This window comes from Euprymna scolopes, chromosome 5 (assembly GCF_053919585.1).
Source record: "Euprymna scolopes isolate OS-2025 chromosome 5, ASM5391958v1, whole genome shotgun sequence".
In the NCBI taxonomy this organism is placed as follows: Eukaryota; Metazoa; Mollusca; class Cephalopoda; order Sepiida; family Sepiolidae; genus Euprymna; species Euprymna scolopes.
The window spans coordinates 73,974,549-74,002,066 of NC_136486.1; the positions used below are offsets into that span (position 1 = coordinate 73,974,549).

The following is a 27,518-nucleotide window of genomic DNA, read 5'->3' on the forward strand; positions in this document are numbered from 1 at the left end:
ATCAAGACAATGCACTATGTCACAAGTTGATCACAATGATGGTAAAATTATATGAATTGCTTCTACGCCCGCTCCCCAGATTTAGCCCCCAGCAACTACTGGCTGTTTGCAGAAATAAAAGAAATCGTTACAGAAATTTGACTCCAATGAAGGAACTGAGGCAGATTTAAGGCCAAAGAGAAATTGTTCTACAAAAAAGGGCATCAAATTGTCAAACTGGAGCATTGGAATCAGTGTATCACCCAAAAAGAAGACCATATTGATGAATAAAGTCAAACTTTGCTTAAAAATGGTGTTTTTTTCATTAGGGTTCAGAACTTAGTGATGTGTTATAATTCATATAATAAAAATCAAAACATGATTCTGTGCATGTACAACTTTGCTGAAAACAAACAGAAATATTTTAGTGTTTTTATGTTAAAGTTTATTAAAATAAAAAGGGGAGACTATTCACATTGTAAAAGCTATCATTTTTAACAACGTTGTTTAATTTGAGTTTTTTTTTTATGTTTTTCATTTACTTTGATAATTTGGTAATTGATTGAAAAGTCCAAATGTTTGTCATCGAGGTAGTTGGGAGTATTATTTTAAAATTGAAAAGTTCAAACTTATTTCCATCGTTTTGCTTTGTCGATTCGATCAATGATACGGTCACCATACATTTTTAGAGACGGTGGTAGATCATATGCTGCACCCATCAGTAACTCAAAGGGCATCCAAACTCGTGAAGGACCAAGAAATTTATTATCTGGTCCTGTCTGTAACATGTCCGTAACTACAATATTTACTTCTGCTGCAATAATATTTGTGGAGGGCGTTTGTAACTGAAGATTATTTGCTGCATCAAAATCAAATGGATCTTTATCACATTGTTTCCGGAGTTCTGCTTCCTGGAAAAAAAAAAAATTAATTAAGGTATAGCATTCAGAAACAATCTTTTTTAAAAAGAAATTTTATTTCACTAATATGGTGTTGTTCCAAAAGTAAAACCTCCTATTATTTTTAATTCAAAAAGTTGAAGAGCTATGAAGACAGGAGTGGTATCATAAAAACAAGCAACCTATTGTGCTCCAGAATTTATTTTTCTACATAGTCACCACCTTTCTTAATGCACTTTTGCCAATGATGAACAATGGTTGTGCATGGACATCTGGAGTGCGCTTTGTCATATGAGTGCTGTCCCAAAAGTAAAGCCTCCTATTTTTTTTTTAACTCAAAATGTTGAAGAGCTATGAAGCTACTAAGACAGGAATGGTACCATTAAAATGAACAACCTTTTATGTTCCAGAATTTATTTTTCTACATAGTTATCACCATTTTCAATCCATTTCTGCCAGGAATTCCATGACACATCTCTGCTTTTGACGCATGTTCAGGACAAGGGTTGCTTTCTTAGAGTCTCACACCATCAATATCTGCAATAGAGAGATGAAACTTTCAGGTCATCATTATAACAATGTAATTTGCAATTCCCATCTAATCCATTCAGGCAGAATAAAACAACAGGAGGCATTACTTTTGGAGTGCCGTTTATATGTTCCTATTTTTACTGGTGTCTTCTCGTGCATTTTCCCCCTTTATATATTATTCAGTTATCTACGTGTTTGAAGCAAACCAATATCCACAGAATTCATGGGTTGAATAAAATTATTTTTATGATTTTATATTTTTCATATGTGGCAAGAAGCATTTGATTTAGATGATTCAAAATTTCTTTTGAAATTGGTTTGCATTTCATTTAGCAAATACCCTTTATTAGAGAAATGACTAAAACAAATACATTGGTAACATAAACTCCTGACTCCTGACAAGCCAATAAATTATCACAATTGCACTAGTAATCTATTATATATCTACCATATAAAGACAAGTCAGTATGATATGGACCAAGATTGTTGTATTTGCTACAGAGATTAACATTTAAAGTAGCTTCATAATTCAGTTGTTAATGTAAAAAGTTATTATTCTTGATATTTTATGATGATTAATAAACGTTATCAACACACAGAAATTAAAATTATACATTTTTATTTTTAATACTCATATTGTGAAAGTATATAGTTCATAGACTCTGCTAACAAACATTTTTTTCTTACCTATCTCATATACTGTGTGAATGGCAGAAGGATGGTATGTATGTTATAAAAATCATTTTTAGATATCTGAGGTTTATTCAACCTAAATGTGACAAAGAAAACTGAAAAGCATCCAATATTTTTTCTCTTTGTTTTCTTAAGGGAGAGGGGGGACTTTTTGTTTATAAGTTGAAAAGATTTTGTGTGTATGAATGTTATGAACCTATATGTTAATTTGATAATTAAACATCAACTTATTACTTTCTTTTAATCAAATGTTTGGGTCTAATCAGAAATAATTTTTTAAATCCTACTTATAAATTATTATGATTAGATTATGTATATTTTTTAATTTTAAAAGAAGACCAGCATGTTTTTTGTTGCAGTGTTCAAGTGTTTTTTAATGAAGGAAATTTAAAGAATTGAATTAAAAAAATGAAAATGCCCGAAACAATAAAATATTAAAATCCTTGTGTCATTATTAATAATTATCTATTTTTTGTAAAGATTACCATCTATAAAAACGAAGAGAAATGCTATAAATCACAATTATTAAATTATTATTGAAAGATTATGAAAATCTCTACAAAAAAAAAAAAAGATGAATTACTAGATGCTGAATTTTAATTGGTCCAAATTGATAGGACATTTTTTCACATAATTTTACAAAGAATCAACAATTTAAAAAAAAAAATGACTCACTTCTAGATTTTGCAAAAAATAAAAACCAACAAAACATTCATAGCAAGTTAGGAATAACTTTCCAAAAGATTTCAAAAGAAAAATTACTTACCTTGAGAATTTGACAGAAATTGATTAACTCCAAAGAAACATGTTTCCAATATTCCGGTGAAAATTTAACTCTTTTCAACAGGATTTCTTTTGTTTTGACACACACAGCCATACAATCACACCATTTCATTCTACAGATTGCCATCTGACCTTGAATTTGAGCCATGTATCCACGAGGAATACCTTTAATTAAATTATCCCCTGAATAAAGTTTATGAGCAAGAACTTCAAATTCTGCCAGGCCTATTTGCCATGACAAACCACTTCCTTGGCAAACCAAAGCATCAGGAGAAGCACCAACATAGCCATATAACATACTACTTTCATGTGGAATCCAAAATCCAGTGTCATTTATCTTAAAACCCGTTAATAATTCATAGGCTTCCCTCACAATTTTACCAAGTCCACTTTGGTTTTCTGATGCATCATCATCTTGCTTATAGATTTCCTCGCCTGACACTAAAGAAACAAGAAAATCATAAGGCTTCCCTTTACCAAAGCCAAGAGCTTCTCCAAATTTGGAAACAGTCAAAGAAACTTTCTTGCGGGCCTCAAACCATTCTGCTGATCTTGGTTTTACTTTTATTTCCATTTTGAAAATTAGCAAAAATACTTTTTATTCTGAAAGAAAAGAGATTAAAAAAAATAATCAGTCAGAAAAATATGAAGAAAATGAAAGAAAATGTTTTACCTCAGATTTACATTCAGAGAAAGAACTGCAATATCAACAACATGGCTGTTAAATTAAACTATCATAAGCCGAGTTTAAATTGTGAATATGGTAACTGTAGGGAGTTTCCCTTCAACATCTCATATATTTTGGAGATTATTCTGATAAAATTTCGATGCAAAAAAATTAACTGTTTGTCTTCATAATTTTTTACAATTCTTTTTCTTATGTCATTAAGTTTGGTTTTTTTTTTTTCATAATTTTTTACAATTCTTTTTCTTATGTCATTAACAGTTTTTTTTTTTTATAATTTTTTACAATTCTTTTTCTTATGTCATTAACAGTTTTTTTTTTTATATAATTTTTTACAATTCTTTTTCTTATGTCATTAAGTTTTTTTTTCATAATTTTTTACAATTCTTTTTCTTATGTCATTAACAGTTTGTTTTTTTTTATAATTTTTTACAATTCTTTTTCTTATGTCATTAACAGTTTTTTTTTTATAATTTTTTACAATTCTTTTTCTTATGTCATTAAGTTTTTTTTTTATAATTTTTTACAATTCTTTTTCTTATGTCATTAAGTTTTTTTTTTATAATTTTTTACAATTCTTTTTCTTATGTCATTAACAGTTTGTTTTTTTTTATAATTTTTTACAATTCTTTTTCTTATGTCATTAAGTTTTTTTTTTATAATTTTTTACAATTCTTTTTCTTATGTCATTAAGTTTTTTTTTCATAATTTTTTACAATTCTTTTTCTTATGTCATTAACAGTTTGTTTTTTTTTATAATTTTTTACAATTCTTTTTCTTATGTCATTAAGTTTTTTTTTCATAATTTTTTACAATTCTTTTTCTTATGTCATTAAGTTTTTTTTTCATAATTTTTTACAATTCTTTTTCTTATGTCATTAACAGTTTGTTTTTTTTTATAATTTTTTACAATTCTTTTTCTTATGTCATTAAGTTTTTTTTTTATAATTTTTTACAATTCTTTTTCTTATGTCATTAAGTTTTTTTTTCATAATTTTTTACAATTCTTTTTCTTATGTCATTAACAGTTTGTTTTTTTTTATAAGTTTTTACAATTCTTTTTCTTATGTCATTAAGTTTTTTTTTCATAATTTTTTACAATTCTTTTTCTTATGTCATTAAGTTTTTTTTTCATAATTTTTTACAATTCTTTTTCTTATGTCATTAACAGTTTTTTTTTTATAATTTTTTACAATTCTTTTTCTTATGTCATTAAGTTTTTTTTTTATAATTTTTTACAATTCTTTTTCTTATGTCATTAACAGTTTGTTTTTTTTTATAATTTTTTACAATTCTTTTTCTTATGTCATTAAGTTTTTTTTTTATAATTTTTTACAATTCTTTTTCTTATGTCATTAAGTTTTTTTTTCATAATTTTTTACAATTCTTTTTCTTATGTCATTAACAGTTTGTTTTTTTTTATAATTTTTTACAATTCTTTTTCTTATGTCATTAAGTTTTTTTTTCATAATTTTTTACAATTCTTTTTCTTATGTCATTAAGTTTTTTTTTCATAATTTTTTACAATTCTTTTTCTTATGTCATTAACAGTTTGTTTTTTTTTATAATTTTTTACAATTCTTTTTCTTATGTCATTAAGTTTTTTTTTTATAATTTTTTACAATTCTTTTTCTTATGTCATTAAGTTTTTTTTCATAATTTTTTACAATTCTTTTTCTTATGTCATTAACAGTTTGTTTTTTTTTATAATTTTTTACAATTCTTTTTCTTATGTCATTAAGTTTTTTTTTTATAATTTTTTACAATTCTTTTTCTTATGTCATTAACAGTTTGTTTTTTTTTATAATTTTTTACAATTCTTTTTCTTATGTCATTAAGTTTTTTTTTTATAATTTTTTACAATTCTTTTTCTTATGTCATTAAGTTTTTTTTTCATAATTTTTTACAATTCTTTTTCTTATGTCATTAACAGTTTGTTTTTTTTTATAATTTTTTACAATTCTTTTTCTTATGTCATTAAGTTTTTTTTTCATAATTTTTTACAATTCTTTTTCTTATGTCATTAAGTTTTTTTTTCATAATTTTTTACAATTCTTTTTCTTATGTCATTAACAGTTTGTTTTTTTTTATAATTTTTTACAATTCTTTTTCTTATGTCATTAAGTTTTTTTTTTATAATTTTTTACAATTCTTTTTCTTATGTCATTAAGTTTTTTTTTCATAATTTTTTACAATTCTTTTTCTTATGTCATTAAGTTTTTTTTTCATAATTTTTTACAATTCTTTTTCTTATGTCATTAAGTTTTTTTTTTATAATTTTTTACAATTCTTTTTCTTATGTCATTAAGTTTTTTTTTCATAATTTTTTACAATTCTTTTTCTTATGTCATTAAGTTTTTTTTTCATAATTTTTTACAATTCTTTTTCTTATGTCATTAAGTTTTTTTTTTATAATTTTTTACAATTCTTTTTCTTATGTCATTAAGTTTTTTTTAAATAATTTTTTACAATTCTTTTTCTTATGTCATTAAGTTTTTTTTTATAATTTTTTACAATTCTTTTTCTTATGTCATTAAGTTTTTTTTTTATAATTTTTTACAATTCTTTTTCTTATGTCATTAACAGTTTGTTTTTTTTTATAATTTTTTACAATTCTTTTTCTTATGTCATTAAGTTTTTTTTTTATAATTTTTTACAATTCTTTTTCTTATGTCATTAACAGTTTGTTTTTTTTTATAATTTTTTACAATTCTTTTTCTTATGTCATTAAGTTTTTTTTTATAATTTTTTACAATTCTTTTTCTTATGTCATTAAGTTTTTTTTTTATAATTTTTTACAATTCTTTTTCTTATGTCATTAACAGTTTGTTTTTTTTTATAATTTTTTACAATTCTTTTTCTTATGTCATTAAGTTTTTTTTTTATAATTTTTTACAATTCTTTTTCTTATGTCATTAACAGTTTGTTTTTTTTTATAATTTTTTACAATTCTTTTTCTTATGTCATTAAGTTTTTTTTTTATAATTTTTTACAATTCTTTTTCTTATGTCATTAAGTTTTTTTTTCATAATTTTTTACAATTCTTTTTCTTATGTCATTAACAGTTTGTTTTTTTTTATAATTTTTTACAATTCTTTTTCTTATGTCATTAAGTTTTTTTTTTATAATTTTTTACAATTCTTTTTCTTATGTCATTAAGTTTTTTTTTCATAATTTTTTACAATTCTTTTTCTTATGTCATTAAGTTTTTTTTTCATAATTTTTTACAATTCTTTTTCTTATGTCATTAACAGTTTTTTTTTTTATAATTTTTTACAATTCTTTTTCTTATGTCATTAAGTTTTTTTTTCATAATTTTTTACAATTCTTTTTCTTATGTCATTAAGTTTTTTTTTCATAATTTTTTACAATTCTTTTTCTTATGTCATTAAGTTTTTTTTTCATAATTTTTTACAATTCTTTTTCTTATGTCATTAACAGTTTGTTTTTTTTTATAATTTTTTACAATTCTTTTTCTTATGTCATTAAGTTTTTTTTTTATAATTTTTTACAATTCTTTTTCTTATGTCATTAAGTTTTTTTTTCATAATTTTTTACAATTCTTTTTCTTATGTCATTAACAGTTTGTTTTTTTTTATAATTTTTTACAATTCTTTTTCTTATGTCATTAAGTTTTTTTTTTATAATTTTTTACAATTCTTTTTCTTATGTCATTAAGTTTTTTTTTCATAATTTTTTACAATTCTTTTTCTTATGTCATTAACAGTTTGTTTTTTTTTATAATTTTTTACAATTCTTTTTCTTATGTCATTAAGTTTTTTTTTATAATTTTTTACAATTCTTTTTCTTATGTCATTAAGTTTTTTTTTCATAATTTTTTACAATTCTTTTTCTTATGTCATTAAGTTTTTTTTTCATAATTTTTTACAATTCTTTTTCTTATGTCATTAACAGTTTTTTTTTTATAATTTTTTACAATTCTTTTTCTTATGTCATTAAGTTTTTTTTTTCATAATTTTTTACAATTCTTTTTCTTATGTCATTAAGTTTTTTTTTCATAATTTTTTACAATTCTTTTTCTTATGACATTAAGTTTTTTTTTCATAATTTTTTACAATTCGTTTTCTTATGTCATTAACAGTTTGTTTTTTTTTATAATTTTTTACAATTCTTTTTCTTATGTCATTAAGTTTTTTTTTTATAATTTTTTACAATTCTTTTTCTTATGTCATTAAGTTTTTTTTTCATAATTTTTTACAATTCTTTTTCTTATGTCATTAACAGTTTGTTTTTTTTTATAATTTTTTACAATTCTTTTTCTTATGTCATTAAGTTTTTTTTTATAATTTTTTACAATTCTTTTTCTTATGTCATTAAGTTTTTTTTTCATAATTTTTTACAATTCTTTTTCTTATGTCATTAAGTTTTTTTTTCATAATTTTTTACAATTCTTTTTCTTATGTCATTAACAGTTTGTTTTTTTTTATAATTTTTTACAATTCTTTTTCTTATGTCATTAAGTTTTTTTTTTCATAATTTTTTACAATTCTTTTTCTTATGTCATTAAGTTTTTTTTTCATAATTTTTTACAATTCTTTTTCTTATGACATTAAGTTTTTTTTTCATAATTTTTTACAATTCTTTTTCTTATGTCATTAAGTTTTTTTTTCATAATTTTTTACAATTCTTTTTCTTATGTCATTAACAGTTTGTTTTTTTTTATAATTTTTTACAATTCTTTTTCGTATGTCATTAAGTTTTTTTTTTATAATTTTTTACAATTCTTTTTCTTATGTCATTAAGTTTTTTTTTTATAATTTTTTACAATTCTTTTTCTTATGTCATTAAGTTTTTTTTTCATAATTTTTTACAATTCTTTTTCTTATGTCATTAAGTTTTTTTTTCATAATTTTTTACAATTCTTTTTCTTATGTCATTAACAGTTTGTTTTTTTTTATAATTTTTTACAATTCTTTTTCTTATGTCATTAAGTTTTTTTTTATAATTTTTTACAATTCTTTTTCTTATGTCATTAAGTTTTTTTTTCATAATTTTTTACAATTCTTTTTCTTATGTCATTAAGTTTTTTTTTCATAATTTTTTACAATTCTTTTTCTTATGTCATTAAGTTTTTTTTTCATAATTTTTTACAATTCTTTTTCTTATGTCATTAACAGTTTTTTTTTTTTATAATTTTTTACAATTCTTTTTCTTATGTCATTAAGTTTTTTTTTTCATAATTTTTTACAATTCTTTTTCTTATGTCATTAAGTTTTTTTTTCATAATTTTTTACAATTCTTTTTCTTATGACATTAAGTTTTTTTTTCATAATTTTTTACAATTCTTTTTCTTATGTCATTAAGTTTTTTTTTCATAATTTTTTACAATTCTTTTTCTTATGTCATTAACAGTTTGTTTTTTTTTATAATTTTTTACAATTCTTTTTCGTATGTCATTAAGTTTTTTTTTTATAATTTTTTACAATTCTTTTTCTTATGTCATTAAGTTTTTTTTTTATAATTTTTTACAATTCTTTTTCTTATGTCATTAAGTTTTTTTTTCATAATTTTTTACAATTCTTTTTCTTATGTCATTAAGTTTTTTTTTCATAATTTTTTACAATTCTTTTTCTTATGTCATTAACAGTTTGTTTTTTTTTATAATTTTTTACAATTCTTTTTCTTATGTCATTAAGTTTTTTTTTATAATTTTTTACAATTCTTTTTCTTATGTCATTAAGTTTTTTTTTCATAATTTTTTACAATTCTTTTTCTTATGTCATTAAGTTTTTTTTTCATAATTTTTTACAATTCTTTTTCTTATGTCATTAAGTTTTTTTTTCATAATTTTTTACAATTTTTTTCTTATGTCATTAAGTTTTTTTTTCATAATTTTTTACAATTCTTTTTCTTATGTCATTAACAGTTTGTTTTTTTTTATAATTTTTTACAATTCTTTTTCTTATGTCATTAAGTTTTTTTTTTATAATTTTTTACAATTCTTTTTCTTATGTCATTAAGTTTTTTTTTTATAATTTTTTACAATTCTTTTTCTTATGTCATTAAGTTTTTTTTTCATAATTTTTTACAATTCTTTTTCTTATGTCATTAACAGTTTTTTTTTTATAATTTTTTACAATTCTTTTTCTTATGTCATTAAGTTTTTTTTTCATAATTTTTTACAATTCTTTTTCTTATGTCATTAAGTTTTTTTTTTATAATTTTTTACAATTCTTTTTCTTATGTCATTAAGTTTTTTTTTCATAATTTTTTACAATTCTTTTTCTTATGTCATTAAGTTTTTTTTTCATAATTTTTTACAATTCTTTTTCTTATGTCATTAAGTTTTTTTTTCATAATTTTTTACAATTCTTTTTCTTATGACATTAAGTTTTTTTTATATTTTTTACAATTCTTTTTCTCATGTCATTAACAGATTTTTATATTTTTTACAATTCTTTTTCTTATGTCATTAACAGTTTTTTTTATAATTTTTTACAATTCTTTTTCTTATGTCATTTACAGTTTTTTTTATAATTTTTTACAATTCTTTTTCTTATGTCATTAACAGTTTTTTTTATAATTTTTAACAATTCTTTTTCTTATGTCATTAACAGTTTGTTTTTTTCATATTATTTTACAATTCTTTTTTTTATGTCATTAACAGTTTTTTTAATAATTTTTAACAATTCTTTTTCTTATGTCATTAACAGTTTTTTTTTAATAATTTTTAACAATTCTTTTTTTTATGTCATTAACAGTTTTTTTTATAATTTTTAACAATTCTTTTTCTTATGTCATTAACAGTTTGTTTTTTTTCATATTTTTTTACAATTCTTTTTCTTATGTCATTAACAGTTTTTTTTTTATAATTTTTTACAATTCTTTTTCTTATGTCATTAACAGTTTTTTTTTATAATTTCTTACAATTCTTTTTCTTATGTCATTAACAGTTTGTTTTTTTTCATATTTTTTTACAATTCTTTTTCTTATGTCATTAACAGTTTTTTTTTTTAATAATATTTTACAATTCTTTTTCTTATGTCATTAACAGTTTTTTTTTTCATATTTTTTTACAATTCTTTTTCTTATGTCATTAACAGTTTTTTTTATAATTTTTTACAATTCTTTTTCTTATGTCATTAACAGTTTTTTTTTTTAATAATATTTTACAATTCTTTTTCTTATGTCATTAACAGTTTGTTTTTTTTCATATTTTTTTACAATTCTTTTTCTTATGTCATTAACAGTTTTTTTTTTATAATTTTTTACAATTCTTTTTCTTATGTCATTAACAGTTTTTTTTTATAATTTCTTACAATTCTTTTTCTTATGTCATTAACAGTTTTTTTTTTCATATTTTTTTACAATTCTTTTTCTTATGTCATTAACAGTTTTTTTTCATAATTTTTTACAATTTTTTTCTTATGTCATTAAGTTTTTTTTTCATAATTTTTTACAATTCTTTTTCTTATGTCATTAACAGTTTGTTTTTTTTTCATATTTTTTTACAATTCTTTTTCTTATGTCATTAACAGTTTTTTTTTTAATAATATTTTACAATTCTTTTTCTTATGTCATTAACAGTTTTTTTTTCAGGTTACTTCATGTAAGGTTGTTATTTTTTGGTGACAAGCAAATTTTTTTGCTTAAAAAAGAATGTTGCTGTTTTTCAAATTAAGCATGCACAATATTGTCTATCACTATGCATATAAAAAATAATTGTCTATCACTATGCATATAAAAAATATTGTCTATCACTATGCATATAAAAAATATTGTCTATCACTATGCATATAAAAAATAATTGTCTATCACTATGCATATAAAAAAATATTGTCTATCACTATACATATCAAAATATATTGTCTATCACTATGCATATAAAAAAAAAATTTTCTATCACTATGCATATAAAAACTAATTGTCTATCACTATGCATATAAAAAAATATTGTCTATCACTATGCATATAAAAAATAATTGTCTATCACTATGCATATAAAAAATAATTGTCTATCACTATGCATATAAAAAATAATTGTCTATCACTATGCATATAAAAAATAATTGTCTATCACTATGCATATAAAAAATAATTGTCTATCACTATGCATATAAAAAATAATTGTCTATCACTATGCATATAAAAAATAATTGTCTATCACTATGCATATAAAAAATAATTGTCTATCACTATGCATATAAAAAATAATTGTCTATCACTATGCATATAAAAATATTGTCTATCACTATGCATATAAAAAATAATTGTCTATCACTATGCATATAAAAAATATTGTCTATCACTATGCATATAAAAAATATTGTCTATCATTATGCATATAAAAAATATTGTCTATCACTATGCATATAAAAAATAATTGTCTATCATTATGCATATAAAAAATATTGTCTATCACTATGCATATAAAAAATATTGTCTATCACTATGCATATAAAAAATAATTGTCTATCACTATGCATATAAAAAATATTGTCTATCATTATGCATATAAAAAATAATTGTCTATCACTATGCATATAAAAAATATTGTCTATCACTATGCATATAAAAAATAATTGTCTATCACTATGCATATAAAAAATATTGTCTATCACTATGCATATAAAAAATATTGTCTATCACTATGCATATAAAAAATAATTGTCTATCACTATGCATATAAAAAATAATTGTCTATCACTATGCATATAAAAAATATTGTCTATCACTATGCATATAAAAAATATTGTCTATCACTATGCATATAAAAAATATTGTCTATCACTATGCATATAAAAAATAATTGTCTATCACTATGCATATAAAAAATATTGTCTATCACTATGCATATAAAAAATATTGTCTATCACTATGCATATAAAAAATATTGTCTATCATTATGCATATAAAAAATATTGTCTATCACTATGCATATAAAAAATAATTGTCTATCACTATGCATATAAAAAATGATTGTCTATCACTATGCATATAAACAATAATTGTCTATCACTATGCATATAAAAAATATTGTCTATCATTATGCATATAAAAAATAATTGTCTATCACTATGCATATAAAAAATATTGTCTATCACTATGCATATAAAAAATATTGTCTATCACTATGCATATAAAAAATAATTGTCTATCACTATGCATATAAAAAATAATTGTCTATCACTATGCATATAAAAAATAATTGTCTATCACTATGCATATAAAAAATATTGTCTATCACTATGCATATAAAAAATATTGTCTATCATTATGCATATAAAAAATAATTGTCTATCACTATGCATATAAAAAATATTGTCTATCACTATGCATATAAAAAATATTGTCTATCATTATGCATATAAAAAATATTGTCTATCACTATGCATATAAAAAATATTGTCTATCACTATGCATATAAAAAATATTGTCTATCACTATGCATATAAAAAATAATTGTCTATCACTATGCATATAAAAAATATTGTCTATCACTCTGCATATAAAAAATATTGTCTATCACTATGCATATAAAAAATATTGTCTATCATTATGCATATAAAAAATATTGTCTATCACTATGCATATAAAAAATAATTGTCTATCACTATGCATATAAAAAATAATTGTCTATCACTATGCATATAAAAAATATTGTCTATCACTATGCATATAAAAAATATTGTCTATCATTATGCATATAAAAAATATTGTCTATCACTATGCATATAAAAAATATTGTCTATCACTATGCATATAAAAAATATTGTCTATCATTATGCATATAAAAAATATTGTCTATCACTATGCATATAAAAAATAATTGTCTATCACTATGCATATAAAAAATATTGTCTATCACTATGCATATAAAAAATATTGTCTATCACTATGCATATAAAAAATATTGTCTATCATTATGCATATAAAAAATATTGTCTATCACTATGCATATAAAAAATAATTGTCTATCACTATGCATATAAAAAATGATTGTCTATCACTATGCATATAAACAATAATTGTCTATCACTATGCATATAAAAAATATTGTCTATCATTATGCATATAAAAAATAATTGTCTATCACTATGCATATAAAAAATATTGTCTATCACTATGCATATAAAAAATATTGTCTATCACTATGCATATAAAAAATATTGTCTATCACTATGCATATAAAAAATAATTGTCTATCACTATGCATATAAAAAATATTGTCTATCACTATGCATATAAAAAATATTGTCTATCACTATGCATATAAAAAATATTGTCTATCACTATGCATATAAAAAATATTGTCTATCATTATGCATATAAAAAATAATTGTCTATCACTATGCATATAAAAAATATTGTCTATCACTATGCATATAAAAAATATTGTCTATCATTATGCATATAAAAAATATTGTCTATCACTATGCATATAAAAAATATTGTCTATCACTCTGCATATAAAATATTGTCTATCACTATGCATATAAAAAATAATTGTCTATCACTATGCATATAAAAAATATTGTCTATCACTATGCATATAAAAAATATTGTCTATCACTATGCATATAAAAAATATTGTCTATCATTATGCATATAAAAAATATTGTCTATCACTATGCATATAAAAAATAATTGTCTATCACTATGCATATAAAAAATGATTGTCTATCACTATGCATATAAACAATAATTGTCTATCACTATGCATATAAAAAATATTGTCTATCATTATGCATATAAAAAATAATTGTCTATCACTATGCATATAAAAAATATTGTCTATCACTATGCATATAAAAAATATTGTCTATCACTCTGCATATAAAATATTGTCTATCACTATGCATATAAAAAATATTGTCTATCACTATGCATATAAAAAATATTGTCTATCACTATGCATATAAAATATTGTCTATCACTATGCATATAAAAAATATTGTCTATCACTATGCATATAAAAAATATTGTCTATCACTATGCATATAAAAAATATTGTCTATCACTATGCATATAAAAAATATTGTCTATCACTATGCATATAAAAAATATTGTCTATCACTATGCATATAAAAAATAATTCTATCACTATGCATATAAAAAATATTGTCTATCACTATGCATATAAAAAATATTGTCTATCACTATGCATATAAAAAATATTGTCTATCATTATGCATATAAAAAATAATTGTCTATCACTATGCATATAAAAAATATTGTCTATCACTATGCATATATAAAATATTGTCTATCACTATGCATATAAAAAATAATTGTCTATCACTATGCATATAAAAAATATTGTCTATCACTATGCATATAAAAAATATTGTCTATCACTATGCATATAAAAAATATTGTCTATCACTATGCATATAAAAAATAATTCTATCACTATGCATATAAAAAATATTGTCTATCACTATGCATATAAAAAATATTGTCTATCACTATGCATATAAAAAATATTGTCTATCACTATGCATATAAAAAATAATTCTATCACTATGCATATAAAAAATATTGTCTATCACTATGCATATAAAAAATATTGTCTATCACTATGCATATAAAAAATAATTCTATCACTATGCATATAAAAAATATTGTCTATCACTATGCATATAAAAAATAATTGTCTATCACTATGCATATAAAAAATATTGTCTATCACTATGCATATAAAAAATATTGTCTATCACTATGCATATAAAAAATATTGTCTATCACTATGCATATAAAAAATATTGTCTATCACTATGCATATAAAAAATAATTCTATCACTATGCATATAAAAAATATTGTCTATCACTATGCATATAAAAAATATTGTCTATCACTATGCATATAAAAAATATTGTCTATCACTATGCATATAAAAAATATTGTCTATCACTATGCATATAAAAAATATTGTCTATCACTATGCATATAAAAAATAATTCTATCACTATGCATATAAAAAATATTGTCTATCACTATGCATATAAAAAATATTGTCTATCACTATGCATATAAAAAATATTGTCTATCACTATGCATATAAAAATATTGTCTATCACTATGCATATAAAAAATATTGTCTATCACTATGCATATAAAAAATAATTCTATCACTATGCATATAAAAAATATTGTCTATCACTATGCATATAAAAAATATTGTCTATCACTATGCATATAAAAAATATTGTCTATCACTATGCATATAAAAAATAATTCTATCACTATGCATATAAAAAATATTGTCTATCACTATGCATATAAAAAATATTGTCTATCACTATGCATATAAAAAATATTGTCTATCACTATGCATATAAAAAATAATTCTATCTAAAAGAAAAGGACAACTGATTAGTATGAGCTTAATATATAATTGTTTGTTGTTTTTCATAAAAAAATATCCACATTTCACAACCACATTGTTGGCTTTAATGGTGATCCTATCACCAAGTATTTAGTTTCTACGCAAAAAGTTAACATTTCTATTATATTGTCAATCGGGATACACGTGCATTCCTACAACAAAGTTTCTGAAGTCAGCTTATTCTATACCACAATTGATACTTTCGTGAACAGACTCACTGCATCTCAACTCACAATCTGGTTGGAATGAATGAGAGCATTGTTGATTATTTCCACAAAGTGAACTGAATTCTTAGCATATGATGGAGGTTTGTCTGTGATTATATCTACCAGGAATTGGTTCAATTGATGGCATGCTGAACCTTGGATGCTGACAATGAGCCTTAATGCAATATTATAACTGGTAGCTTGCTGTAATGCTGAATTAGCTGTTTGAATTTTGCAGGTAGTATTAGATCATTGATCTTACTGAGGATCTGTGACAGCTTCCTTTTTGTTTTCAAAGGCGGATTCTTACTGTAGACACCAGATCCTATTAGATTTGCCAATTTCTTGGAATATTTTGCTTTATCCATTAACACTGGTAGCATTATGATATTATCATCATTGCATAGTGACTTGATAGTCAATACACTTTCCATTTTTTAAATTTTGAAGGCTTTGAATTCTCAGGTGCTTTTTACTTTAGCTCATCTCCTTGTGCCTTGCATTTATATCCAAGGCTGTCTCCTCTATTGAAGCTATCATATCTAAGTATGGAGTCTGCTGGAGTGTTGCGATGAAGTTGAGACCTTTGATTAGCCCTGACTCCTCAGAGGGAGTTAGCTGAAGTTTATTTTTGTTGATAATGACTCTTGTTGGCAAATGGTGGACATGGAGTCTTACATTCTTGCTTTTCAGATTTTCCAATTTCTTTATTTGGTGAAATTTGATCTTCTTAAGTTTTTTCTTATATGATATATCCAATTATTTGTGAATGAAGATTTTGTCATCAGTGAGTGATATATTTTCCAGGAAGGAGGCGAAGTCATTTCACATTTTGGTTTGTAATTGATGCTTCTTCCATCAGCTATTGCGGAGTATGTCTTGGACGACGTTATGCCCTACTTGTCGTGATCCTTTGTGTTTTCCTGGAACTGACTGGTAGTTTCAAGGTTCAGTCTGGTAGCACTAGCTTAAGATCATAGCATCTTAAGAATGTGAGGCAGTTAGTCATTCTTGTCAGTTTTTGGTAGAGTTTTTCAAAGTATTTCCATTTTCGTATTTAAAAAAAAAGAAGTCATGACTAACAAATGTGTATATGAGATCCCATGTAAATTTGGAAAACTATACAAAGGTGAAACATGTCGTCCACTAAAAGTATGGTGAGAAGAACATTAAAAAGCCGTAGTGCGGGGAGAGATTGAAAAGTCAAGTATGGCTGATCCATACACAGAGGGAAAAAGGAAACTATCTACCTTTATGGGATGAAGTAAAAATCATAGACAAAAAAAGAACAGTGGAGAGTAAAATGACTCATATGTTGCGTGATAATTAAGTAGACATAGTATAGAAGTTAACACAAAATATGATGACATCCAGAAACAAAGTTTAAAGCTCCTAAAGTTCATACTAGAATTGTCCACAACCTGTAGCGTAATGAGCAAAGTACTTGGTAAAATTCAGTCGTACGTTACACTCTTCCAGTTCAGTCGTACGTTACACTCTTCTGGAGATTGAAGGTTCAAAATACAATTGCGTATTACTTAAGATTTCTATCCAGTAATGGCTGACAGAATGAGAGTATGCTACCCTATGGATTAAATAAAGTTCTGTGCAAAATTCTGTGCAGGTCCCGAGTTTGACAAAAAGATTCTTAAGTTCAATAAGATACACCTGAAGAAGATCGTAGGTTACATCGATCGAAACATTGTGAAAATAACACTCAACATGAAAACAGTAGTCTGGAGAATCCAAATGATATGAATTATGAATATTATTTTTTTTACTTAAAAAACATTACAAAACAATTATATATACATATTTACTTAAAATTATATATACATATTTACTTAAAAAACATTACAAAACAATTATATATACATATTTACTTAAAATTATATATACATATTTACTTAAAAAACATTACAAAACAATTATATATACATATTTACTTAAAAAAAACATTACAAAACAATTATATATACATATTTACTTAAAAAAACATTACAAAACAATTATATATACATATTTACTTAAAAAACATTACAAAACAATTATATATACATATTTACTTAAAAAACATTACAAAACAATTATATATACATATTTACTTAAAAAACATTACAAAACAATTATATATACATATTTACTTAAAATTATATATACATATTTACTTAAAAAACATTACAAAACAATTATATATACATATTTACTTAAAAAACATTACAAAACAATTATATATACAAGCTAAACAGAACAGCTTCTTTACATTTTTTTCTGTATCAACTGTATGTATAAAAAAAATAAAGCAAAAAAAATATTTGAATCAAGTAAAGAGACGTCTTTAATGTTTGAAAAATTCATCAGTATTTTTGGAAGGTAACAAAATAAAAGAAATAAACTAAAAAGAAAAAAATTGATTGTAACTGGCAGTTAGAAGCAGGAATACGGCTGATAGTAGTTAATTATTTGTTCATAATCTTTTTATTTTTTTTGTACTTCTGCAGTTTACAGACCATGCTGAAATAATACCTTTATTCATTTTCAACAAGGGGAGGGAGCTTTGTTAATTTTTCTGTGTTATGTAGTAGGTGGAACAGAAGAAATTATTTGTTATTTATCTGTCTATCAATCTATCTATATATCTATGTGTATCTATCGATCTTTTTATCTATTTATCGATCTAGCTGACTGGTGTGGTGAACAGGGAGGTGTGAGCTATGTTTTGATATATTACTAAAAAATGTCGAAGTCACATCAACCTCGGTGACCGATCAATTCCACTAGAAGAGTTTGATAGCTGACCCGGAAGTATGTGTATGTGATCATGTGTTCTAGTTAGCTGAGAAAATAGTCTGAGTTGAATTGAGAACATCAACAGAAGAAGATGGTCTGAAAGGGATCTACTCTCAAAAAGGGGAGTGTCTCAGACATGAGATGTGTAAGAACTAACCACCCAGGGAAAGATCATTGAATCGACCTACCACATAACATCTGTACTTTCACCCAATAATTTGGTTAAAATCAAGTCCCAAATGTCTTTGTTTACATTCTTCGTCAGTTGATCATTGTGCTTCACAATGAATGCCTTGGAAAAGTCACTTCTGATTAATGTTTACCAGTTTTAAAATAGGCAAACGAATTTGGCTGTTTTATTTGGGGTGGGGTACAGAATAACAGAACAGGCAGATGTGTACACCCCTTTTATAATTTTTTTTTCTTTGCATTTCTTTTTTTTTTTTCAATTTTTTCATTGGATTATTATCGATTGAACACTAATCTACCAGATTATCAAAAACAGTAAAAAAAGCCAATATTTGGACATTTGAAATGGGCACTCAGTTTTTAATTACTAAATCAATCCTCCATATTGGAAACATGAGAATATATATTTTTAATATTGGAAACCTGTTACAAAAAAAATCTTTGTTTAAACTTCATACCGCGTAATATTTGAATTTAATATCATTTAAAGCTTTTTAAAAATAATAATTTTTTTAGAATTCTGTTTTTTGTTGTAATTCAAATAATTATATTACTGAGAAAAAATTATTTTTTAATTATTTGATTTTTTCAGCTTTAAAAAAATGTTGAAATTTTTATGGACCTATATTTATTTTGTTTAGTTTTCATGACATGAAATATAGGGGGGAGTTAGAACACCTAAATAAAAAAATCCTCTATTATATTTAACGAAACCTACTTCTATTATGTAAGTTTATTTAATAATGACTAAATATCGAAAATTTCAGGAAAATATGACTATTATTTGATTTTTATAACATGGGTATGTTTACAGCTTTAAAAACATCACTACATAGGATCAGTGTTTTCAAGCGTCGATAATGTAAACACGATTTTAGTCTCGCATTTTCATTATTTTTGTAGGCTGTAAAAAGTTTTAAAAAATATATTAGCAGTTTATTTGAAGCTTCTTTTAAATGATAAAAAAGCTAGGATGATAATATTAAATTAAATTACAGTTACATATGCGGGGTGGGGACTGTGGCACATGTTGGAAGCATCTATAGAACGTTGTAATTAACAACTTTCAAATATTGACTTTTTTTGCTTTTGATAATCTGGTAGATTAGTGTCCACCGCTGGGAAAAGAAAAGAAAAAAAGAGAAAAGAATATAAGTGGGGCGCGCATTGTACACGTCCGCAACAGAATATTTTAAAATTGATAAACTTTAATAAGTGATTTTTCCAAAGCATTCATCAGCTGATGAAGAGTGTAAATCTGCCGAAGGTCAGAACTTGATTTGGCGGAATTGAGTTGTACAACCATCACCCCCTGCATAATTTGTATACTGATAGGTTTTTTGAAATTTTTTCACTGGATTATTATTGATTGGACACTAATTAACCAGATTATGAAAAAAAAAAAATGGAAAAAAAAATCATTTCGATATTTGAAAGGGGTGCTCACTTTTTAGTTATGTTCTAGTAAATCAGTCACCCATTTTGTAACCAATAAAAACGCGGGTATACCAAAACCATAGAAAGTAAAAATGACATGAGCCTACCGCATTTGTAAGTCAGAAATATTTTTTGTTTCTGAAAGAAAAAAGATAGAATGAACATGACTTGTTTTTTATTGTGTTTTTATGAAAATAAAGTTTCGAGTTTTTTTGTTTTTTTTTTTTAACTTATTTAGTTTTTGGTATTGAAAAGTGAGTTTGTGGGTGTTTTTTTTTTTTAATAATTTGTTTGGTACTCATGCACTTATTGATCGATGCTGAAATAATAACGTTATTTAAAAAGCCATTCTTAACATGAGGAGGGGAGGGTGTTTTGTACCTATTCTGTTCTTCAAACCTTACAATTGAATAAAAAAACGTATCATAAAACTAATTAAACTTGGAAATACGATTTAAAAAATAGCGTGGATCAGTAAGTGCATTAGCACCATTTGTTTTTATGAAAGGTGAGTTTGTGGGTGTTTCTTTACAATAATTTATCTGTTTTTATGAAAGGTGAGAGTTCTTTTCCAAAACTTTTTTTTAATTTTTTAAGTATTATAAATTTCACTAACATGCTAGAGAAATGTTTCATAATTTTCCATCTCGTTGTCAATTTTCATATTGTATGCCTCCCGATACATTGCTTCGTCAACATGGGATCATTTCATATCTCCCGAAGACACTTCCGTATTTAGAAAAAGAAAAAAAAATGGGTGACCGATTTACCAGAACATTGTAACTAAAAAGTGAGCATCCCCTTCAAATGTCGAAATGATTTTTTTTTTTCATCTGGTTAATTAGTGTCCAATCAATAATAATCCAGCGAAAAAAATTTCAAAAAACCTATCAGTATAGAAATTATGCATGGGAGTGATGGTTGTACAACTCCGCCCTTGATTTTAATCAACACTTAAAAAGATACTGTGTAAACTGAATTTAACTTAAAAATACCACAAAAAAATATACATACTGCATTTTTTGGCAGATCTGCTGTTTAGTTGTACAAATATTCTTGAACCAGGTAATCACTAAAAGGGACTCATAAAGGTCGACACCAGTATCTTAGCAAAACCTATTTTTTACATCTTTCACAAACTTTAAAATTGAAAATATAATCATGTGATTAAATTTAATTAAAATTAACCACTTTGTTTAACAAATTAAAAAAATAATGCAAGATGAAGTTTTAAAATGATTAAATATATTTTATTTTATAATTTAAAATTAAAAACATTGAACAATTAAATGAAAATTTGGGTACTTATGTATTTTTGGTGCCGTGCTGAAATAATAAGGTTATTATTTTTAAAAACATTCTTAGTGAGGTGAGGGTGTTTTGTAACTATTCTGTACTTCAACCTTACAATTTAAAAAAAAAAAAAAAAAAAAGTATTGTGAAACTTGAATTTAAACTGGAAACAAAAGAAAAACAAAAAACAAAACAAAAAAAACAACTATATAAAAATAGCGCGGTACAATCTGTCATCATATGCATCTGAGAACAATATCTACTGTAAAATTAAACAAAAATTTGGTGCTTATGCATTTTTGGTACCACGCTATTTTCAAATATTTTTTTCAGGTTAAATTAATATATATATATATATATATATATATTTTTTTTTAATTGTAAGATGGAATCACAGAATAGCTACAAAACACCTCTCCATGTAGCACAGTACCAAAAAATACAGAAGTACCCAAAATTTTATTTTTATTGTTCAATATTTTTAATGCTAAAATATAAAATAAAATATATTTAATCATTTTAAAACTTCATCTTGCATTATTTTTTTAAACAACGTGGTTAATTTAAATTAAAGTTTTCTAACATGATGATCACATTTTCAATAATTATGTGATTATATTTTACCCATTTAAAGTTTGTGAAACATGTCAAAAAAAAAAAAAAAACGCTTCTGCTAAGATACCGGTGTCGACCTTTAAGTGTCCCTTTTAGTGATTACCTGGTTTGAGGATATTTGTACAACTAAACGGCAAATCTGCCCCCCCCCCTTTTTTTTCGATCATGATTGACATTTTCAGTTAAAACCATATCAGGCATTTTTTGTACATTATGAAAACACAAATTTCATAAAATATAACTTTTGATGAAAGTGCATTGAGGGACCAACTAAAGATCTACCTTTAAGAAGTTGATTACAAGGAGGTTGAAAATAATAAAAAGCCTTTTGGAACCCTTCCCCTCTAAATTCCCCATGTTAAGAACGGCTTTCGGAATGGGTTTGTATTACTGTAAAATAAATATAGAAAAAATAAATGTTATCAAAGGCAAGATAAGTTACTTTTCTACCTAACTGAATATGTTTTTTTGTGTTTTTATTTAATGTAACATGTTTATTCAGCTCAAAAAACATACAGTGTTTACCGATGTATTGGAAAATTAAAAATAGTGCCCGACTCTCTCAGTAAGTTTAGAAAAAGGAATTAAAAAAAAAAGGTAAATGTTACCTTACGCCACACTAGAACACTGACCACTCTAATTTGATTTTTTAGGGGTATTCGAGGTCGCTGACAACGAATCTAATAATCAAAGTCGCTGCAAATTTACCGTTTGCATGGTATGAACCCCTAGACCTTGGGACTATTTTGTGCCATTTCACCACCTTCGGTAGTGTTTTTCTTACATAATACGTTCGTGTGCGAACAGGCGTAGTGTGGTGTTGTATCACATCGCGTAGGAATCTTTCAAATAAGAAAGTTAAAAAAAATATTTTTTTATAGACACCGCCAAAAATGGCCGAAAAATCAAGTTGTTGTTGCTTTTTAAAATGAAATTACATTTATTAAAATCCATTATTTCTGAGTAACTTTTTTTTTCCAGAAAGATAAAACCCTAAATTTTATCATATAGAAAGCAGAATAATGTAAAACTTTTTCTATTTTTAATTAAATTTTAAACGTTAAAATTTCCCCAAAAGTTAACTTGACATTTTTTGTCTTGCACAAAAACGTATATAAATAGTTAAAAAAAAAAAGAAAAAAAAGTTTTTGAAAGAATTAATTTGTTTATTTCTTGTCTAACTAAGATTTAGGGTGATTTTCTATGAGAATATGCAAAAATATTATAATATAACTACCTGGATTTCAAATAATTCCACTTATACATATAGACAACCAGTTACTTTGCGTCGATTTGAGACAATGTTTACATTTGTACTTAATAAAAAGCAAACTATGGAAGACCAAACAGGCCAAAAAATAATTATTTTTCAATGACAAAAATTTCAATGTATTATTAACGCGAAGGCTGGCCAGTACCAGATGTGTGACCATTTGTACGAGTTTGGTTTTTAATGTGTATGTTGTGGGGATCAGGCTCCCCAAATTGGGGGAGGGGGCAATTTAAAGCAGAATAAAAAAATTATTTCAGCGCGTAGTCGAAAGGCGGCAAACGTTTTCAAATGGGATCGAAAAAATGATGATATTTTTAACACAATATTTATCGATTTTTTTTTGTACCGATTCTTCAAAGCATTCCCTGTTTAATAATGGTCATGCATTATTCGGCTCGCTAAAAAAAAATTGTTAATTTATTTATCAAAGATTTTAAAATGACATTTTTCATATAAATATTAAAAAAAAAATTTTTTTGTTTTGCTTAACTTAAATTATTTTACTTAACATATTCACTGAATTTCACACTTCAAAACTCAAAAGCGGAATAATTAAGCACAATCGAATTTCTGATACTCAAACGTCAAAAAACAAGTTTTTTAAATTTTTTTTAATCTCATAGGCTCATAAGAGTACTGGTAGATGGACAAAAATCGGAGGCCTGCAATATAAATTCTGGAGTCCCTCAGGGGTTCAATCCTAGGCCCAACTCTCTTCCTGATCTACATCAATGACCTCCCTAAACACATACTTAAATCATTCGTTGACATCTATGCTGATGACACGACCATCTACGGCAACACATCAAAGGCTGTAAACGACAAAGTTCTCTCTGATTCTCTCTCCTCTGATCTCGAGTGCGTGGTTCAGTGGGGGAAGATGTGGCTGGTTACCTTTAATGCATCCAAAACCAAACTCCTATCCTTACATCATCAACGCTCTGATCCCCATCTGGTATCAATTGTGATGGATGGCTCTCGTCTGGGTGAGGCCCCGTGTTTTGACAAGCTTCTGGGTTTGACCTTTACTCCTGATCTGAAATGGAACACGTACATCAAGTCTGTTGACTAGGTCGCTGGAAAGATGGTGGGATCCTTCTACCGCTTCAGAAGATATCTCACTACTGATGCAATTCTCCATCTATATAAAAGCCAAGTACGTCCAAGGATGGAATACTGCTGCCATATCTGGGCAGGAGCTGCTAAAAACAGCCTATCCTGCCTTGACAGAGTACAAAATAGACTTCGTGGCTTAGTGGGGGATGCCCTTTTCTCTACCCTGCAACCTCTCTCCCACAGAAGAGACGTTGCAAGCCTATCCTTGTTTTATCGTTATTTCCATGGCAGGTGCTCGTCTGAACTCCAATCTCTGGTCCCCCCTCGTCAATCTTTCACGAAAAACACCCGTCTAGCTGAATCCACTGTGAAAAATTTCCCCTACTATATCTGTGCCTAAATCAAAACGCGGATTCCATGAACAAAGCTTCTTTCTTAGAACTGCACGCCTGTGGAACTCTGTTCCATCTGCCTGCTTCCCACCGGACTACAACTTGGATGTCTTCAAGTCCAATGTTAACAAATTCCTAATGAACCGCCCCCTTAAGTAAACACTTCATCAAATCTCCACACTAACGTAATGTACTTGCAATAACCCTTATCCCTGAGTGGCTTCCGGGCCTTGATAAGTGGTGATCACTGTAAAAAAAAAAAAAAAAAAAAAAAATCTATAATCCTGTCCCTTACAAGAAGACAATGTTTTGTTCAGTTTCAGATGATCATTTTAAGCATATTTGGAACTCCCTCAAAATAAGGGTGGAGTTGTAAGCAAAAAAATATATATATAAGTATATATATATATATAAATATCGTTTATGAAAAATAAGTACACTGTTATAAAGTTCGTCTTCTCTTAATAATCGCTGAAAATTTCGTATTGATTGGATAATTAGTCTAGTTTTTTTTTTTTTTTTTTTAACTCGTTTGCCCAAACTTACCGTGTCAAAGAGAGAGTCGGGCGCCATTTCTAACTTTCCAATCGGTAAACACTGTATGTTTTTTGAGCTGAATAAACATGTTACATTAAATAAAAACACTAAAAACATATCCAGTTGGGTAGAAAAGGAACTTACCTTTGACAACATTCATTTGTTATATATTTGTTTTTTGACAACTTTTTCGAATCTACGTGTATAGTAATACATTATTTTGGTATTATTATACAAACACCGTGACAGCGAATTAGTAAAATCTTTTACGTAGTATTCTGTTACGTTTCGGTGTGCTGAACACGAATCTGAAAACTGGGTTAGGGTTAGGGTTAGGGTACATTTTTTTCTACTAATTCGCTGTCACGGTATTTGTATAAATTTACCATTATTTTTATTTATGTTTTTATGTTCGGATATTTACAGACTTCCAAAAGTTAAAAATCGAGAAAAGCAAAAAAATTAAGCTCAAAAAAAAAAAAAAAAAAAAAAAAGGAAAATGTAAATTTAAAAACATCATTTTATTTTTTTTTTATTTGATAGTTTGGAATAATTACGAAATTTTTACAGAGAATTTTTAAAAATTAAACATAATTGAGATGTTTATCGTAAAATTGTATACAAAAAGATAAGATTTCGAAAATTAGCAAGAAAATACTAATAATCTAAATCAATCTTCACTTACAAAATTAGAAAATTTCATGAGTATAAAACAAAACATTACCGTGGTCATATTAGTTCATTTTCAGCGTGTACAAAATACAGGAAGTTCATAGAGTTATCTCCCTTCGCTGGCTTGCCAGATTAGCCTTTTTTTTTCTTTTTTTTTCTTTTTTTAAGTAGTTTAGTTTGACCTTTTTAAAAATTTTACCTGCAATTTTGATTTTGACTTTCTTCACAAAAAATTTATTTGATAGTAATTATTAAAGAAAATGATTTTTTAAAACTTTGGTCTTCAAATATTGTGTAGGCATTTTTTTAAATTTTGTGTTTTTTTTTTACTTTTTTACTTTGGGGTAATTGCGCCAAGTCTGGGGGGGGGGGTAATTGAGCCAACTAGCTAAAAGTGCTCTTTTTAGCAACAACGCATATAAAGAGCACTTTTTTTTTTTTTAGTTGGCGCAATTACCCCTGGATTTGGCGTAATTACCCCAAAGTACGGTATCCAATTTGAAAATTAGTTAAAATGTTACAAATAAGTATTCTTGAAGCAGTTTGGGTTCCAAAAGTTTTATTCATCTGAATTTCTAAATAGTTTCCCTTTAAGTCTTATATCCAAGATTTTGATAAACTTGTGAGATTTTCATCTGTATTTTTAATCTGCGTCAAAATTGGAATAAAGTACAATAAAACAGTATTTCGGAGAGCAGACAATTAACAAGGTAAGAGCAGTCAGTACTAGCCAAACAAAAAGTACAACTTTGTAAATCTTATAATATTAACGATAAACTCTCTAAGAGACTTATATACACGTTTATCAAATAGGTATTTAATAAGGTGGTAGGCAAGTAAACTCTAGAATATTTACTTTGTTTACCATAATTTATCACTAAAAATTAAATTAAACTTTAGGGGTCTGTTATTGGAATTTATTTATGTAGCTCCTCCTGCTAATGGTGCTTGTCCCTCTTATGCTCTGTGGATTAGCTAGCAGTGATCTCCTACCCCCACACCCTTAGGGGGCAGGTGTATTAAACTATAAAAACCTTGGGAGATCTTGTCTCGTCCTCTTTTTCGACCTCAGCTGGAGATTGGAACTTCTGGTGTGAAGCCCTTGACAGCAGTCACTAAAGACCACCCCACTTCTGTT

At 24.9% G+C, this 27,518-nt stretch overlaps 1 protein-coding gene across 4 annotated transcripts; it reads right to left on the minus strand.

Moving 5' to 3' along the window:
* Positions 1 to 401: 401 nt before the first annotated feature.
* On the minus strand, positions 402 to 26,511 carry LOC145276848 (uncharacterized). 4 transcript variants are annotated; one of them, XM_080128212.1, is made up of 4 exons: positions 26,433 to 26,511; positions 20,650 to 20,680; positions 2,869 to 3,488; positions 402 to 890 (listed from the first exon to the last, which is right to left on the minus strand). In XM_080128212.1, exons 3-4 carry the CDS (start codon positions 3,457 to 3,459, stop codon positions 609 to 611), a joined length of 873 nt encoding a protein of 290 aa, XP_079984338.1. In that variant the 5' UTR covers positions 3,460 to 3,488; positions 20,650 to 20,680; positions 26,433 to 26,511; the 3' UTR covers positions 402 to 608. The 4 variants fall into 4 exon arrangements, with proteins under 4 accessions (XP_079984338.1, XP_079984337.1, XP_079984340.1 ...); XM_080128211.1 differs by lacking the exon at positions 20,650 to 20,680 and having other exon boundaries at positions 26,433 to 26,499; XM_080128214.1 differs by lacking the exon at positions 20,650 to 20,680 and having other exon boundaries at positions 26,394 to 26,469.
* Between the last annotated feature and the right edge of the window lie 1,007 nt (positions 26,512 to 27,518).